Here is an 18,185-nt window from a genome sequence, read left to right as displayed (position 1 = left end):
AATATAATTAAAATTTGCATGGCATCTCTCCTGTAGACAAAGAAGCTGGCCCGCAAATAGTTTTCAAGTTATTGGTGGAACAAAAATCTCTTCAGATAGCTGGCTGGACGGCCGGAATTCCTATAAAAAGCAAAAGTTCTGCATTTGCCTGATGTGCATACTAAATTTCATTTAAGAAAATGTAGTAGTTTTGAGGAATGGGTAATACTAATTGTTCAAAACACAAAACAAGGGCTATAACTTTGTGAAACATGAATGTTTTCAAAATCAACACATTTATATCTTTTCTATGTAACGTTTCATCCTCATATCCAAAGTGGTTTCTGAGAAACTCTGACAGGGTCTACATCACCTATACAAAATTACACATGAATATAACCATTACTCAAGGGCCATAACTCTGTAAAATATTTATTCCTGATACAAGAATCAATCAAGACAAGTAGAATGATGAATGCAAAATGTCCGCCAAACCATCAAACAAGGGCCACCACTCTGCATATATGTACACGTTCAAAGATGATGTTCAAATTTCTCAACACATTCTGCCTTACTGAGACATACATATGACCATACTAACATCCATATCGTGAAATGTTGTGCCTACAGAAGTCTAGCTGAAGGGTACAAAGCTGTATCCCCTGCTCCAGTTTGGGATGGGTCAAATCTATACAGTACTAACAACCTGTTGATGTGTGTAAGTATTGCTCCATCAGATGGTTAGCACAACATCTGCATAGTATCTGAAGATAACAGTTATTCTCAAAATGAATAATGCTCTCTTAAATTCGGATATATATATGACTACTCAACGTCTTCTCAATTCTGCTAAGTGTCATCAAATACGTAGCACTCCAACATCATGTATATAACCTGTCTGCACAGAAACAAATCAGTGGCTGCATCAGCCACATGTACATATGAGCCAGTAGGTCACGCTGTATAGCACAGCCTTACAAGCCAGCTGATGCAGTGTGTGGCATAACAGAGGAAAATAACAAAACATCTCCCACCTACTAATACAACCAAAATATTTCAAAATACATATCTCAACAACATTATGCTGATGAATATGAGGACAGTGAAGGAGACAACAGTTGGAAAACTAACAGGAAGGAATGCAATGGGATTCACACAGTCTGTCCGACAGAGCAGTACAATGAATGTACATCCTCGGGGCAATGAGATCCAACAACCACAATGATACACAACCACCAACCCTGAAATCTTGTGAACATATTCGTTTTCATACCATTGCATGTAATTATCTTTCATACAGGTAACCCCTTGCAAAGGTCATCAAAATCACCAAGAATTCACAATATCATCAAACACGCATCAGTGGAGAAATTGACATCATGTACAAGCATCTTTGATTTTCCTGCACGGTAGAAGGTAGCTTGATGTTGATTCCACCTGTCCCCATCAGGTCGGTGTTAGTGTTGATGTAGAGGGGCAGGAACCACAGTAATACTCAGGTACTTGGGGATGTGTTCACGACTTGGTTAGTCCACTGTATATGCACTGAGAAAGGTTGATTTGATGTTTGAATTGAGGCTGCAGCTCCATCATCAACAGCTGGTGTAGTGTAACTCCATCCCGCTTGTAGATCCACCGTGCATCACAGAAGTCATACCGCTTTGGGCCACTGCCACATATAATCAAAACCAGCTATCATCACTTTGGAAAGCAAACTGATGTGGGGGAAGTGTTATTTCTACAAAATATTTCCTCTTCAAGAATATGAAAACCAGTTAAGGGGTATGTAAAGTTTGAGATAGATGGATTCACGACAACTCTGGTAAACTTAAGCTCAGATGAAGGTGCTAAATCAAATCATTAATATATTAAGGAAGGAAATTCATGTAAGTAAATGCCTTGTCAGTGAGGATTGTATATCTTTCCAAGCTCTATATTGGTTGCATCAGTAACATAGTACTGGCCAGAAAATTTGGGAAAGAATGTTATCCTATTCTTGACTGAATACTATTCTTGACTGAAAACATTACCTCACAGGTGAAGAGAGCCATAGCTGTTTGTTTGGCGTCTGTTTGTTGATGACATACGTTCCCAGGTCACCACCTAGTACCAGCGTCAACACTCCACTCTGGAACAAAATTGGTATCATCAATAAAACATTATGCTGGGTTTAGCATATTCAGTTGCTTGCTAATATGGGGTAGGTAGACATTGGCTCCAGAAAAGAAAGAGGTCTTAAAATGTTGTCTCCCTTGACAGACCTGTCACCACAATAGGTGAAACCACTGTATCAGTTCTTATATGAAACCTTTACAATAACTCTGGAACGAACCATGTGTGACATATACATCATGTCAGAAAGCTCATGTAAAATCTTTACTGATAAAAACACTGTAGCATTTTCGGTTGTCTCCCTTAATTTGTTTATTTCTAGACAAATGAATTGAACTTAATTTTCTTATTACAAAAATTATGATATTGATGATATTCCAGCTTTATGAAGGCTGTTGGTCAGTCACTGAGTTTGGACCAGATAAAATATTGATTGATCAATGACACTAATATATTTAGTTGCTTCTTTTGACAAGAACAGGTTGCTGAAGCCTATATTCTTACCAAGAATTCTCACTGCTTACGGGGAAAAAAACATGAACTTTACTAAAAAGATCCATAATGTTGTATTATTGTAATGTTAAATAACACCTTGGTTCATGTAAGATTTTTGTCTGCAAAAAGATATTTTTTACATTTAAGCTGAATGTAACCATGGTACCTGATAGGCAACACTTATCAATCTGTGTTCAAAAAAAGGTAATCTAAATATGAATATGTCAAATTGTCTTCATGTTTCTTCAGGTATAAACTGTACAAGGTAGGAACATAAGATAAATTTCCCACAATCGTCTCACCGCCAAAGAGGCATCATAGTCTTGGTGGCAGTCAGCGATGTCACCCAGATCCTCGAAGTATTCTGCCAGAGAGTCCAGCGTATCGTCCGCCAATGCTTCATACTCCCTCTCTGTCATCCCTCCACTACAAACACACAAAACTCATCAGTCAGGCGTAATGGCTCATTCAACTGTTGAAGTATCTCGTCTATGTGGCAAAACATTGATGACAAGTTGAAACATGGAATGGCAGAATTTGACATGCTCAATAAAGTAAAGACATCTGCATTTTGGAAGGTAAAGATGCCTCAATTATTGCAATACTTGCACAATATTGGTACATAGTATTGGTACATAGTATCGCAATAGTTACCTCTGTTTTAGTATCACAGTAGGGTTTATAATTACTCTACAGAAATATAGTTGTTACCCCATGCATCAGAAGCTATAAGCTAAAACAAAGCAACACTGAAACAATGCGTCTTTAAGTAGTTATATAATGGGGGGTTCTATTACAGGGTACCTTATAGGCTTATTTCTACGTAATTCCACTCCCAGTGCCTAGTATAAAATAGTGACTAGACCTCGTCATGCCGGGTGGAGTTTCCTTTATTGGGGGTCTTGGAAACTCCCAACGCATCTAGGTCTAATCAGTGGTTCATGGGCGTGTGTCCGTACGCATAAGTTGTGACGCCGTCGACGGCGATCCACCATTTGGTATACATCAGCGACAAGGAGGTTTTGTTGAGGGTGATGCAGTAGATGTTGTGCTTGTCGCTTCTCTACGCATTCATTCGGTGTTTGAATGTTTTATTCTTGAACAGAGCTTGTTTGAAGAGGGCATGCTTGGTGTGTTGTTTCACCACGTATATTTTCACCCCTTTCGTCTTTCGGATCTCACCGTTATCGGCTTTCAGGATGGAATACATCTTGGGTCTCAATCTGACGTATTCGGCGATCGGCGATCATCCTTCATCTTGCCGAGGACCTTTTTATTGGTCGTGCTGTGTAGGGCGTGGTCTTGGGGGTAATCGCTGGTGTCGTACAGGTGCATGTGTTTCGCCATGTCCTCGTACACGGCCTCGGTACGTATATTCAACAACAAGGAATCGGTGTCCGTGTACAGCACCTCACATCGATCGTCGTACTGTTGTTTGAGTCGGTTGTATTAGAAATCGTACATGAGATGTTTGAAGAGGTCGAGGATGCTCATCCCCGCGTAGACGGGCCGGTTGAGTTTGATGTGGCTTTTGTTCATGTGCAGCGCCGTCAAGTCGTTATCGAATAGCTTGCTTCGGTTGAATGCGGGTCTGGAGATCAGTTTTCTGAGTTTTTCCTCATGGTGCAATCGCCCGAGTTTCATGTTGACGTGTTGCCTCAAGTTTTCCATGGTTTTGCCGAATACCGAATTGTTCATGAGTTTGTAGAGGTTTTTCTCGAAGTTGCTTGTGGCTCGTTTTCTCAATTCGGTGTTCAACCGAATGTACGGTTCCATCCAGGGTTTTGATCAAATTTGAGCTCTCAGTGTATTTTGGTCAGCTTCATACCCAGCGACAGGTACAGCTGCAGGTTGCGATAGTGCACGACGTACTTGATTTTGGTCATCATGTTCGGGACGAGTTTTTCGACTGAGCAAGTGTGTTCTCACCCAACAAGTCTCGCTGATAGTCGAACATCCAGTCTCGATCGACCATTAATCGTTCGGGAGCCAGCGGATAACTGTTGTGCGATTCGTGCAATGCTTCGGGGTACTCCAAGTCCACTTCGAACAGGTATCCTATCTCGAAGTTGTCGGGGATGGCCATAATGTTCTTCGGATTAAATTTTTTGCTATCCATCCACTTGAATCCGCCCGTAGGTAGAGACTGACTCATAGCCCAGCCGTACAGGTTGTTTATGTCGAGATAGAGGAGATGGTTGGTGGGCTTGTTTGAATCATAGTTTTTCATGTATGGGTTGTTGGTTTTCGCGTACCGTTCGGAGGCCATGGAAATCCCGCCGCGCATGCCTTTTCGACAAACAGGTGCATGTCGTAATCAGTGAACAACCAGCAGGAGCATGTCTGTTTTCAAGTACAGGTCGTGGTAGTCGCCCAGATTCTTGCAACCCAGTTTCATCCAGAGGATGATGCAATCTCAGGATAGATCCGTTAAACTGAGCACTTGGCTTTCAGGTCCTCTGTGGCTCAGTCGAACGCCTGCTGGGTACGATCAAGGTACAGAGATGCGCAACTCTGTGACCGAAGTTCGAAGCCTACCATTCGAAAAAAACAACCACGGAGCTCTCATGGGAGAACGCAGTCGACCACAACCTCACGGGAGAAATACCAGCGCACCACAAACATCAGATCAGGGACCAGGCTGGTCTCTGGCAAAAAACACAATTTCTCCCTCCGTCGGTTGTGGCCACAGAGGGCTTTTGCTATTTTTTTATTGGAACTTTTTATTTTTCTAACCTGTCCCTGGGGCCAAATTCAGACACTTCTAAGCTGCATGTGCAGTAGTACCATCGTAATACTGCATTGCACCATACCAGTTTGCTTGGCTTAGCATGGAATTTTTTGGGATTTACTTGGATTGTCATATAGATAATGGTGCAATGCAGTATTATGAATTCAGGAGACTCAGGAATATTAACATTTAAAAGATTTTACGGGCGCTTCATGTCAGAGAAGGCTGACGGAGTTACCTCCCAGCATCCCAACACCCTATTAGACATCTGACTTTCATATGGAATACAACCAATTGAAACAGCTTTCATATGGCATATAACATGGCTACTGTCGGAGAGAACTGAAAGCGTTGGCTAAGAAGCGTTTTGTGTGATTGGTTATTCTCGCATGAGGAAAGCCAAATTGCTGGCCTCGCTCGACATGAACTATGACAAGCCCCGAACTGAACGAGAGCTCAAAGCTCGAGCTAAAGAACGTGGATTGACTGGTTACTCGCATGAGGAAAGCCGAGCTGATTGAACTCCTGGAAGACACCGAGCCGGTCGAACTGCGATTCGTGCCGACGGACCATGCCGTGGGTAAGTATCTCCGAGGTTGGAAAATGGTGGTCGATTCTAATATAGGTACCGATAAAATCAAACCCGTAATCTACAGTAAACTTCGCGAAGAATTAAACGATTTGAAAAGCATCAAATACCAACTGTCAATAAAAATGACGCTCCAAAAACCTCAGACGGACGGCAGTACCGAGTCCATCGTGCCCTATTTCAGAGGCAATAGGAAGTCCTAACTCAACCAGAATCGATTGCATCATCCATCGACGCGTCGTTCCAAAAAGTACAAGAGAAATATACCTACATGGGCTCTGGATGGGTGGTAGACAAAATAATCAACACTGTTTATCTCGACATAGCGAACTACATGCTGCTAAGAGGTGGATTGCACATACCGGTGCCCAAGCATTTCAGAGATAAAAAGGCCCTCGTTAACCCTGAAACCAAAGGCGATGATGTTAATAATTACTGCGCGGTGGTGGCAGTCATAGCTGCTACGCAGGAACCGACGGGTAATCCTTGCAGGCGTTCCAGCTAGCCATTGATCGAGGCATCCGAGTTCGACTTCACAGGTGTAGAACGCTTAACGCCCATCTCCTACTGGACCAGATTCGAAAAACAAAACCATTTGGCTGTCAACGTGTTCGGCCACGAAGGCGACAAAACCATCGTGCACAGGATAAGCTCTGTGAGAGACAAAACCGTGCGCAGAATCAATTTATTCCTAGTCGATAAAGGCAACCAGTATCACTACACGGTGATTAAAAGTTTAAGCCGACTGTTGTACGATCAATCGACGCATAGAGAAAAGAAACATTTCTGCGAACAGTGCCTGCATGGGTATTCTAGTGCTGATTTATTAGAATCGCACCGGGAGGATTTCCGAGGCGTGGGAGAGACAGCGATCAGAATCCATATGTCTCGAGAAAATAAAAACACCTTAGAATTCATTAACCACAAACATCAAATGCCCCTGCCCTACGTCATCTAAGCCGACTTCGAAGCTCTCATTAAACAGGTGAACACCGTCACGCCATCCCCAGACAAAAAGTTTCACGTACAAAACGCAAGAACACCAAGCCTGCGGGTTCGGGTACGTGGTCGTCCGATGCGATGGAAAAACGGAACCACCGGTGATTTACCTAGGTCCCAAACATTTCTCACGTTCTTACAGCGCGAAGAGAGAAACGTCAGGGAAGCTTTGTCGGATCCTGCCTCCATGGATATGACTCCAGAGGATGAGTTCGCTCATTGACGAGCTAGATATTGTCACATATGTCGAGGACCCCTGAACGGTGATTCGGTGAGAGATCATTGTCACATCACCGGTCGATACCAAGGCGCCGCTCACAACTCGTGCAACTTAAAACTTAGAATCGATCCCCAAAACATCCCCTGTCTTCCACAATTAGAGAGGGTACGATGCCCACCTGATCATGCAGGCCATCTCGAAGGTCGGCGGTGATATCAAGTGTATCCCCAACAACATGGAAAAATACATCTCGTTCTCGCTCAACGGTCTGAGATTTATCGATAGCGCTCAGTTCCTCCTGTCATCGCTCGACAGTTTGGTCAAGGCCAACGATACCTTCGCCATCACCCATCGATACACTGATGCAGCGACTCGACCTCTGCTGCTCAAAAACTACATGGATGATTGGTCTTATATCGACGAGACGCGATTACCCCCCTCGACCGATTTTTCAGCAGCTTAACTGAATCTAATATCTCCCAGGACGATTACGACCACGCCCAAAACGTGTGAGAGAAACTGGGTTGCAAGGATCTTGGCGACTACCACGAGCTGTACTTGAAAACGGACGTGCTCCTGCTGGTCGTCGTGTTCGAGACGTTCAGAACGATGTGTTTGAAACAGTATCAACTCGACCCCGGGTGGTACTACACCAGCCCCGGTCTCTCGTGGGATGTGCTGCTAAAGAAAACGGGCATCAAACTTGAATTGTTCACGGATTACGACATGCACCTGTTTGTCGAGAAGGGCATGCGCGGCGGGATATCCATGGTCTCCAACGGTACGCGAAAGCCACAACAGTTAGCTGCTGGCTCCCGAACAATTGATGGTCGATCGAGACTGGATGTCCGACTATCAGCAAGACTTGTTGGGTGAGAACACACAGGCTCAGGTGGAAAAACTCGTCCTGAACTTGATGACCAAAATCAAGTACGTCGTGCACTATCGCAACCTGCAGCTGTACCTGTCGCTGGGTATGAAGCTGACCAAAATACACCTAGAGATCAAATTTGATCAAAAACCCTGGATGGAACCGTACATTCGGTTGAACACCGAATTGAGAAAACGAGCCACAAGCAACTTCGAGAAAAACCTCTACAAACTCATGAACAATTCGGTATTCGGCAAAACCATGGAAAACTTGAGGCAACACGTCAACGTGAAACTCGGGCAATCGCACCATGAGGAAAAACTGATCGCCAGACCGGCATTCAACTGAAGCAAGCTATTCGATAACGACTTGGCGGCGCTGCACATGAACAAAAGCCACATCAAACTCAACCGGCCCGTCTACGTGGGGATGAGCATCCTCGACCTCTTCAAACATCTCATGTACGATTTCTAATACAACCGACTCAAACAACAGTACGACGATCGATGTGAGGTGCTGTACCCCCAAGACCACGCCCTACACAGCACGACCAATAAAAAGGTCCTCGGCAAGATGAAGGATGAATGCGCGGGCACACCCATCGCTGAATACGTCAGATTGAGACCCAAGATGTATTCCATCCTGAAAGCCAATAACGGTGAGATCCGAAAGACGAAAGGGCTGAAAAAATACGTGGTGAAACAACACACCAAGCATGCCCTCTTCAAACAAGCTCTGTTCAAGAATAAAACATTCAAACACCGAATGAATGCGTAGAGAAGCGACAAGCACAACATCTACTGCATCACTCTCAACAAAACCTCCTTGTCGCTGATGTATACCAAATGGTGGATCGCCGTCGACAGCGTCACAACTTACGCGTACGGACACACGCGCATAAACCACTGATTTGACCGCGACGCGTTGGGAGTTTCCGAGACCCCCAGTCAGTAGTTGCTGAAAAATGGGTTGCCCTAGCGAAAATGGGTCTAGGCTGGCGAGCTCGGCTGTACATTGAATGGTGTCTCTGCTAAAAAATCACTATTTTATACTAGGCGCTGGGAGCGGAATTACGTAGAAATAAGCCTATAAGGTACCCTGTAATAGAACCCCTATTATATAACTACTCTTTATCCCACAGATTCTAACAATAACTGGGCAATTTATTACTAACAGTTATCCCTAGAGTGTGCCACTCGGTAGCCTTTACTCAAGCTAGGATCTGAATATTATTTTAACTCCGCTTTAAACGTCACTTGCATCTTGTTTAGCTTTATTTGTACAAATATCATTCATAAATATCTATTGACCAAGTCTAAGAAAGAGGTACTTATCTCTAAACTTGAACATTAAATATTAGCTCCAGTGTGAAGTCAAATTTTCTGTTACCCCTGTGCATCAGAAGCTATACACCAAGTCAAAGCAGCACTGAAACAATGTGTCTTTCCTCATCACACCTTTCACTGACCAGTAAGAATCATGTAACTTTCTCCAAATTCATGACGGATGAATTATTTATGTCAAATATTATTCATATCTGACAGTCCACAGAAAACCATCAGCCACTAGAACAACATGGGATTTGTTTCCATCACTGTGTTGACATGAGCGGTGGGGGGAGTTGGGAAGGGCCGTTTCTTCACTACCATTATTAGAACTGGTGTACTTAATTCAATGTTGTACTCTATACAAAGTTGTACTCTATACAAACATTGCATGTAATACACATGGCATACATGGCATACAAGGTTCCATTTTGTTCAAGTGATATATATATCAATCATTGTACAGCATCTCGATTATGTTGAGACTACTATATATTTTCACTTACAAATACAAACTAATTGTGTCATGACTATGTTGCCAGATGACAACATGGTCAAGTTTATGGTTTGGAGACACCTTTCAGCAGCATACATAGACACAGCCTGTGAAATGTGTGCTAAGCTGAGGCTACTAAACTGCAGAGGACAGGTAATTATCCACATGATGGATGTCCCACTGTACAGGTCTTTTGAAACATAGGCTGGAGACAGTTACCTGGCTGCTCCCCTCTGTAGAAAAGCTGGTGAGGCTGGTAGTATGTAAACAGTGCCTGCCTGGTGCTGCTGCTGCACTCCTCACATCACTCAATGTGTGTATGCAGACAGGGGGTACTCGTAAACACTGGAACAAATACATGCATATTATTACCAGGCAAGCAAGACTCAGCAGCTGTACAAAGTATATAGACTAACATTGAAAGAATTGTCTGTGCTGGGCCTGATCTGCAATGGAGATGTCATGGACCAGAGTAAGATGCCTACACTTTGCTGTGTCTCAACCTTTCTCTGACACAGCTACGTGCAGTCAGCAGCGCACTGCTCATGGTAAGTGGCACGGTAAGGCATACATGAACTGTTACTTTGATACTAAGTTGGAAATTTAATCTCCAGACAATGGAGCGAAAGAAAACATATTGTGGAATATTTAGAAAAATTGAAATATGGATGACAAATTGACATAAACTAGATTAACTGCAGAATCATGTGTCAAGATGTCTAACTGGCATAATAAGGGACCGATTATAATTTATGGCTAGGGGTGATGAAGGAGCTGGGGGGAGGGTGTCATAAATTTTTGTAGAAATTATAGGAAGGGGAGGGAGGAGGGGTCATTGATTTTGTACATGACATGCAGGGGGTCACTTATTTTGTACATAAATTTTAGGGGGGGTCATTCACATTGTACATGCTTCTCCATAAAAATCATCACCCCCCTACCCATAAATTGTGAAAGGTCCCTAACCAGAATTGTGTGTCGTGTTCTCAACCATGTGCAGCATCCCCCCTCATCTTTTCAACTTGTTTAATCAATCTTAATTGCTCCCTACCCTTGTTTTTTTAATTATATTTTTCTTATTCAGCCTCATGGCACATTGTTCAGCCTAAATCAACTTCAATATATTATCTGCTCTTGTCGTTTATGACTGATATCTCTGTTATTACTTCAAGACATGCCATGATTATGGTGTCTGTGGTGTTTATAGTATGCAGCAAGCGGTATGTGATATGATTCCATTCCTGTAAACCAATGCCGCGAAGGTAAAAGCGTATTGAAATGAAAACTTCTTTGACCAGATTAATCTGGGCAGTGCCAGTTTGGCATCTCTTCGAAGGCAGTGACTGACATAAACGGCTAATAACAAAATCGACGACAAAAATGCTTCTAACATCCTTCTTACAGCACACGCATGGTATCCTTGGAGTTTTGTCGACCCAAAAATTCTTCGACAGATAACTGAACCTATTCGATATCCAAACAGACTGGCGCTCATGCTGGTTTGATTCGTTTATCTTCTATTCCGGAAGTTGACCCTCACTTTACTCCACCAGTGTCAAATGTAAGCAGTAAGAGTTGCCTCCCCTAAGTAACTGAGCCTTGTATAGAAGTGCGTTGTGTTTTGACGGAGATGCGCCTTCAAGGCGAACTTGCCTACTTTTTCATTCTTGGCTTGTCACACCCATACTGGATCATATGCCCAACATACACATGCAAGTCTATAACATTCGGCATGTCTAGATTTCTTCCGTTTCAAGAACGGAAACGTTTCCTCCTTGTTATTTATATTGCAATTCATCGTATATGTTATATGTTATTTTTTGGAAACATGGGTCAACTATGTATGGTCAAAGGACACAGAAAATAAGTTTATCACACACTTTAAGTATTTATTTGCAGAATCTCTTGGTGATTTGTTACACCTATTGAATACGTGGGTTGAAGACTATAAACTAAGGAAACTCCAAGAAGCCATCTACATCAAAAGACTCCAGCCATCAATCAACCGTGACCAAGGTTACTACATATTAAAGATCCTCATCATCAATAATCCCCCATTTATGTATACAACGCATCATCCTCATAATCACCTATTTATGTATATCACAGGCTTCACTTCCCATTGTGTACTTTGCAGGCTTCAATTGTTTACGCGTTCATCCAGCCCATGTGTTATTGTGTCTGGCTTCCTAATCCCCATTGTACTGTACAAACATCTGCTCTAACTTGTATATATGCTCCTCCATCCTTATGCTGTCCTTCACTTGCTTGATAACGGTGTTAGAACCTACACCGAAACGTCGCTTTCGCAGCAATAAAGAAGTTGTTCATCCATACATTGTTATCCTTCCTTATGTAAACATTAAGATGATCACTGTGATATTGTCGCGGGCCCAACGATGAGATAATGTGAACTGAGGGTGTTAAAGGGTTCAGTTTTGGGTGGCGTGAAAGAAAGTGTCCATGCCACACCCCAGCTTTGTGCACGAGATACTAGTGTTAAGGGAGTGTACAGGGGTGGGGTGGGGGATATGCCCCCTATGAAAATTCCTGAGGTACATTTCCAATAACCATCCTTTGGGGCGGGGTTGCCTAGTGGTTAAAGCCTTGGCTCGTCACGCCGAAGACCCGGTTTCGATTCCCCACACGGGTACAATGTGTGAAGCCCATTTCTCGTGTCCCCCGCAGTGATATTGCTGGAATATTGCTAACAGACAATAGCTGAAACAGCAGTCGGAACGTCGTAACATCCAAGACAGTAACTCATTCGTGGATTATGTCACCATTGTTTACTGAAGGGTGTATGTCTGACCCAAACAAGGAAGTGTTTTACAGTAACATATTTTCATCTGATACACATATAATGGACATGGCTTTCTATGAACAATGTACGAGGGGCGTTCAAAAAGTAGTCAGCCTCACCTAGAAAATGATACAAATGCAGCTGTTTTTATGTTTTATTTTTCTACATATTATCTGTCAACCTCAAGCAAATTGGTTTTGCTACGTTCCAGCCTCACGATCCCCATTTTGTTATACTTTTATCTTGGTGTCCCCAAAACGCAAAATCTGGAATAAATGCATCAAAAACTTCAGGAAACAAAATATGCAAGAAACATTTTGTGTGTTTGAGATAGGCAGAAGTCCGCTAGAGTCAAACTTAGATATTTAAGTGCATACAAACAATTTGAAACTACAATCGCTAAACTACAATACTATACTGAACATATTTTATATGATATTATCTGAGGGCATACCATTATCCAAGAGGTACCAAATGACAGATCGTATATAATTTTCTGAAATCTAAATATCCAAGAGGTACCAAATGACAGATCGTATATAATTTTCTGAAATCTTTAGATCTGTCATTTGGTACCTCATGGATAATGGTATGCCCTCAGATAATATCATATAAAATATGTTCAGTATAGTAATTTAAAGAAATATTATACCCCAATGTGTTACCACAGTACCCACATATGTGAAATTTTGGTTATGGCTTTGCTAATGATTTCTTCAAAATGAAATGGAAGCTTTTCAAACATTGGACATTGAGAGTATAGTTAGGCCGACTACTTTTTGACCGACCTTCGTATGAAGGTCGGAGCTTCCTACAATGTCTTGTGACTGGCCCCTTCTGTACATTCACCTCTTACTAGAATTCCACATCAGGACAGACAACCGGCCTGTTGAATCAAGGAGCGAGTGCAATGACCAGAGCTTAAACATTCTAACCACCGTTCAGCGATTATAGCGGCTTGTAGTACATACATATTTTGCTGCATGAAAATCACCACCTCTGGCTGTGAATATAGCCTTCACATATTGCTTCTTGCAACCTAAAGATATACTCGGGTTGAAATGGGATTCAAACCCACGATTTTTGGCTTCAGGCGGCTAAGGTATGCAGTATTGACCAGCAGTTGCGGCGTCCAGGACACTGACCTACCCAGGCCCCCGAGTAAGCAGTCGGGCCATGTCAGACGAAGCCATGGGCGGATCCAGGAATTTTGAAATGGGGGTGGGGTGGGGGGGTCCGTTTCAGGGGTTCGAACGCACGCAAAACATCTTCAATGTGGTCTCAAAGTCACTTTCAAAAGGGGGGTTCGAACCCCCTGGATCCGCCAATGGAAGCAGTTCAACCAATACGAACGATAACTGAGCTCGTGCGTGAATGTATGTCTGTGCGTGCGCGCGAATTTAGAGACACCACTTCGCATTGTGTGAGTTTACTGACACTGGTATATGCTATTTTGTCTGGCAGTTTGTTTCGTTTAGGAATAGACCAATCGATCGAAGTTCGAAATACTAAACACCAAACATATCAGTGACGAGATGTTATTTGAGTAATTACTGTACACTGGCGTTAACAGCGTTACCCAAATGAGTAGAAATAAGCTGACATTATGTTTTTCTGATTGAAAGCCAAGTAAAATGGTCATCACACAAGTAAAATTCACTTCAGGCCTGATATACTGCCTTGCTGTATATACACAAAGCCGTACCCTGAACTGTGATTATAATAGTGTCACGCTAGAATGTCACAAATAAAACGACACATTAACAATTCATCGCCTGAGCAAACCTCCTCCATGGTCTCAACATACACATACATATGGGCACAGGGACCTCCTAGCTTATGTATAAGAGAGCAGAACAACAGAAAACTCTAGTGGTGTGGAGAAAAGCCGTATATTTGCTAAGTCTTCAGTATAGTTGAAGTGGGGACACTGTACATTGTATTGGAAAAGCCCATTATATAACGCCGTTTGTTGAGGACGAGTACAGCACTGGAGCACAGTAAGTACATTGTATACATTTCCGTATTTTGTCGTTTGTATCTATGTGTCCCTGTACTGGACGCATCTTGGGAAGGTATACATTCACAGCATACTTTGAGATTTCCGTTTTTCCTGTCATGGGTGACCTGCTTTTATGCTGAACCCACAACTTTTCATTCAGATGTACGGCGTTGGCGACAACTGTTGTGAAATGTATGAGAATATAGTGTACTTTCTCTATGTACTGAAAACACAGAGAGCATATATAGCACGTATCCCAATGCTTTATCTGGGAGTAGGTGTGTGGTTATGTTTGCATCACTGTTACGTCTGCACGTTAAAACCCATCGGATATAAAAGATAAAACATTCAATAACGTCACGGTGGTGACTCACCACCCTGTGGGAAAGTGAAGAGCAGTCCATAAGGGTCTGATGAGGTAACCTCTAGCCTTCCTACACCAGAGCTCTCTCTCTCTCTCTCTCTCTCTCTCTCTCTCTCTCTCTCTCTCTCTCTCTCTCTCTCTCTCTCTCTCTCTCTCTCTCTCTGTCTGTGTGTGTGACTGTGTGTGTGTTCCATCAGGTTCTGATGAGGTAACCTCTAGCCTTCCTACACCCGAGCTCTGTGTGTGTGTGTGTGTGTGTGTTCCATCAGGGTCTGATGAGGTAACCTCCAGACTTCCTACACCCTAGCTGATTTGTGTGTGTGTGTGTGTGTGTGTGTGTGTTCCATCAGGGACTGAAGAGGTAACCTCTAGCCTCCCTACACCCCCAGCTAATTGCAACACTACGTCGAGGAAGAGGTTCTCGTGTTTATATATACCCGTTTTTCTGAAAAAAAAATCATTTCTCATTTGTTACGGTATTTACAAATGGTAAAGGCAATTCTAACAGAACAGATACATTCATCCATATATTGTTATCCTTCCTTCTAACAGAACTACAGTAACTGTAAAAAAGGTGGGCATAATTTATCACATTTTGACCTTTCTCTCCGAAAATCATAGATGTAAAAATATATAATTAGAGTAAATATTGCATATTTAGTGTAGTTATTTTTCGAAGTATTATGGGTGAGTGTATTTTTTAAGTGAGAAACAAATACGGCGCCTGGACTCCTGTGCTGTGTATCTAGGGACGACACGGAACGGAGGTCCGATATTACTGTTGGATTCAAGACCATGTTCGAGTCGATTGCGCCAATGTTTATGAGAGACACCTCTCACTCTCGTTACTACATCTCAGTGAGTCACGATAAATCTAGCCGGAACTTTGAATGTTTGACAGTTCATAAATTCATGGCAAATGTGTTAAGAACAATTAGTATTTACGATACAACTAAAGACGTACAAGCAGTATTTAAACTACGGTATACCCCAAACAACCCATTACAGTGTACAAGCTAATAAACTATGTCATTCATCCACACACAAACACTGCCGTGTTGCTGGGTTTAACACATACCGTATTTCCCCTAATATATTCAGGATCTCGTTTATACACCATAAGATGAATGATCCCAGTGTAACTCGTACAATGACTAATCCGATGAAGAGTTAAACTCCATGTCTCCAATCTCATTCAGCATCACGCGGTCTATCTTCACAACCTCAAAAAACTCACCTCTATCGAACTCCAGGCTTCAGTAAAAGTCCAATCTTCACGAAATACCAGTGTTCCATAAACCCCGAATCTCCATTAGACACAAACTCCTCAATAAACACCTAGCCTTCAATACATTCCCGGTCTCCAATGTTAGTGAGCGTTATGTCAAAGTTATGTACCATTCCTTAATAAATGTATTTTTGGATCAAGGGAGAATGCATTTATAAAAAAACGTACCTGGCGCTACCGCTGCTTTATCCCGGCGCTTATTAAAGGAAATACGGTATGTTTGGCCATCAACTGCAAATACGAACATTCTACTCTTAGACGGATTCCTAAAACCCAGTTGATCCATCTATTTTTCACAATTCACGAGTGATACGTTTATCACACCATATGTGAGTATCCGAGATTGTCCAGTCCGCGAGGTATTACAGTAATCTTTTAATATATATTTATCGCAAACAAATTCTCAAACAAATACAAACGCTTGAAATGCTTTGCAGGTGTGTCACAAGTTTCTTCACCATGATACTTTTCAAAGTTGGCCCGACGCTAATACCGACCACTGAACATCACTAGTGTATAACCAGATTCCCAAGTTTGAGGCACCGCGTTATAAGACACGATTCCCACGGAGCGTGTGACGTACGTAATGTATAGCTGCTCATGCTACATCGTGATATACAGTGGTCGTAAACACAATATTTCATTCCGAATAAAATTGATGATGCGTTATTAAACTTAAATTTCTGGGATTTCTGACTTAAAGAACTGGGGATTGACATCCAAATGTATTATTTCGCATTTGTTTATGAACCCACTTGTATTTCATAACACTTCTTTCTTTATCCCACCATTCATATTCATAACTCATTCCTGTCACGTGCATTTGACATGCAGTTATTTTAACTTTTGCACATCCATTTTCAAAACAATTGACAGATATCCTTGAAAACGACATAACAATTCATCTTACTACAGTCGAGTCTTTGTTGGAATGATCAGGCCATTAGTCACCTCGTGTCATTTATACATAATTAGAGGTGTATAAATCTCGTTATCTGGAGAGACCTCTTGAATATATCGCATATATTTTTATGGGGTACTTAATCAACCGTTTATATATCCATGCATGGATGTGGAACATGATGGCGTGTATCTCTGGCCTCCTCGCTCGTGTTCTTCGCTTGTGCGATTTCACTGAAAGAATATTATGGAGTCATGGTCATACCGAAACTTTAAAACACTAAATGTAAACACAACTATAATGCTTTAAAACCGCCCAACTGTTGTATGTTTTGGGAAATCTCAAAAACTATAATGTTGCATGCTTGATGATAAACGAGGTAGTAATAAATCATATAAACCTAACTTCTCTGGAACTGTTTCCAACATTGAGTTGGTTGTTTAAAACATCAGCATTGCTTGATTCTGTGATGTTAAGGGTCGAACTCAAATCAGCATTGTTTTTTGTGTGTATTTAATCTTATGGTTAAGGCGGTACCAGCATGAGCATTGTTTGTTTCTGTGATGGTTAAGGCGGTACCAGCATGAGCATTGTTTGTTTCTGTGATGTTTAAGGCGTTACCAGCATGAGCATTGTTTGTTTCTGTGATGGTTAAGGCGGTACCAGCATGAGCATTGTTTGTTTCTGTGATGGTTAAGGCGGTACCAGCATGAGCATTGTTTGTTTCTGTGATGGTTAAGGCGGTACCAGCATGAGCATTGTTTGTTTCTGTGATGGTTAAGGCGGTACCAGCATGAGCATTGTTTGTTTCTGTGATGGTTAAGGCGGTACCAGCATGAGCATGTTTGTTTGTGGTTCTGTGATGGTTTTGTTTGTTTCTGGCGGTACCAGCATGAGCATTGTTTGTTTCTGTGATGGTTAAGGCGGTACCAGCATGAGCATTGTTTGTTTCTGTGATGGTTAAGGCGGTACCAGCATGAGCATTGTTTGTTTCTGTGTTGTTTAAGGCG

The 18,185-nt window shown here is 42.2% G+C and overlaps 2 protein-coding genes across 3 annotated transcripts in view; one reads left to right on the top strand and one right to left on the bottom strand.

The window, feature by feature from the left end:
• Positions 1-586: 586 nt before the first annotated feature.
• LOC124287715 (frataxin, mitochondrial-like) lies at positions 587-11,575 on the bottom strand. 2 transcript variants are annotated; one of them, XM_046724246.1, is made up of 5 exons: positions 11,209-11,575; positions 10,037-10,162; positions 2,889-3,012; positions 2,010-2,107; positions 587-1,648 (listed from the first exon to the last, which is right to left on the bottom strand). In XM_046724246.1, the coding sequence occupies exons 3-5, from the start codon at positions 3,003-3,005 to the stop codon at positions 1,495-1,497; spliced, it is 369 nt and encodes a 122-aa protein (XP_046580202.1). In that variant the 5' UTR covers positions 3,006-3,012; positions 10,037-10,162; positions 11,209-11,575; the 3' UTR covers positions 587-1,494. The 2 variants fall into 2 exon arrangements, with proteins under 2 accessions (XP_046580202.1, XP_046580201.1); XM_046724245.1 differs by having other exon boundaries at positions 11,220-11,575.
• A 2,873-nt stretch (positions 11,576-14,448) lies between these two features.
• Positions 14,449-18,185, top strand: part of LOC124287718 (high affinity cAMP-specific and IBMX-insensitive 3',5'-cyclic phosphodiesterase 8B-like) — a 235,100-nt gene continuing 231,363 nt past the window's right edge. The window contains exon 1 of the mRNA XM_046724250.1: positions 14,449-14,620. The gene's annotated coding sequence lies outside the window, so the exon portion shown is untranslated. The remainder of the gene's footprint in view (positions 14,621-18,185) is intronic.

This window comes from Haliotis rubra, unplaced genomic scaffold, assembly GCF_003918875.1.
Source record: "Haliotis rubra isolate DU_JTF1 unplaced genomic scaffold, ASM391887v1 Scf405, whole genome shotgun sequence".
Taxonomy (NCBI): Eukaryota; Metazoa; Mollusca; class Gastropoda; order Lepetellida; family Haliotidae; genus Haliotis; species Haliotis rubra.
The sequence above is the reverse complement of the archived record's forward strand: the minus strand, read 5'-3'. Positions and strand labels throughout refer to the sequence as shown.

Bases quoted from the DNA above. Each gene is read 5' to 3' on its own strand.
- LOC124287715 (XM_046724246.1), bottom strand. From the start codon at position 3,005: ATGACAGAGAGGGAGTATGAAGCATTGGCGGACGATACGCTGGACTCT. The intron at 2,108-2,888 runs GTGAGACGATTG...ATTTTGTTCCAG, and splicing joins ACTATGATGCCTCTTTGGCG to AGTGGAGTGTTGACGCTGGT. The intron at 1,649-2,009 runs GTAATGTTTTCA...TATATGTGGCAG, and splicing joins TGGCTCTCTTCACCTGTGAG to TGGCCCAAAGCGGTATGACT.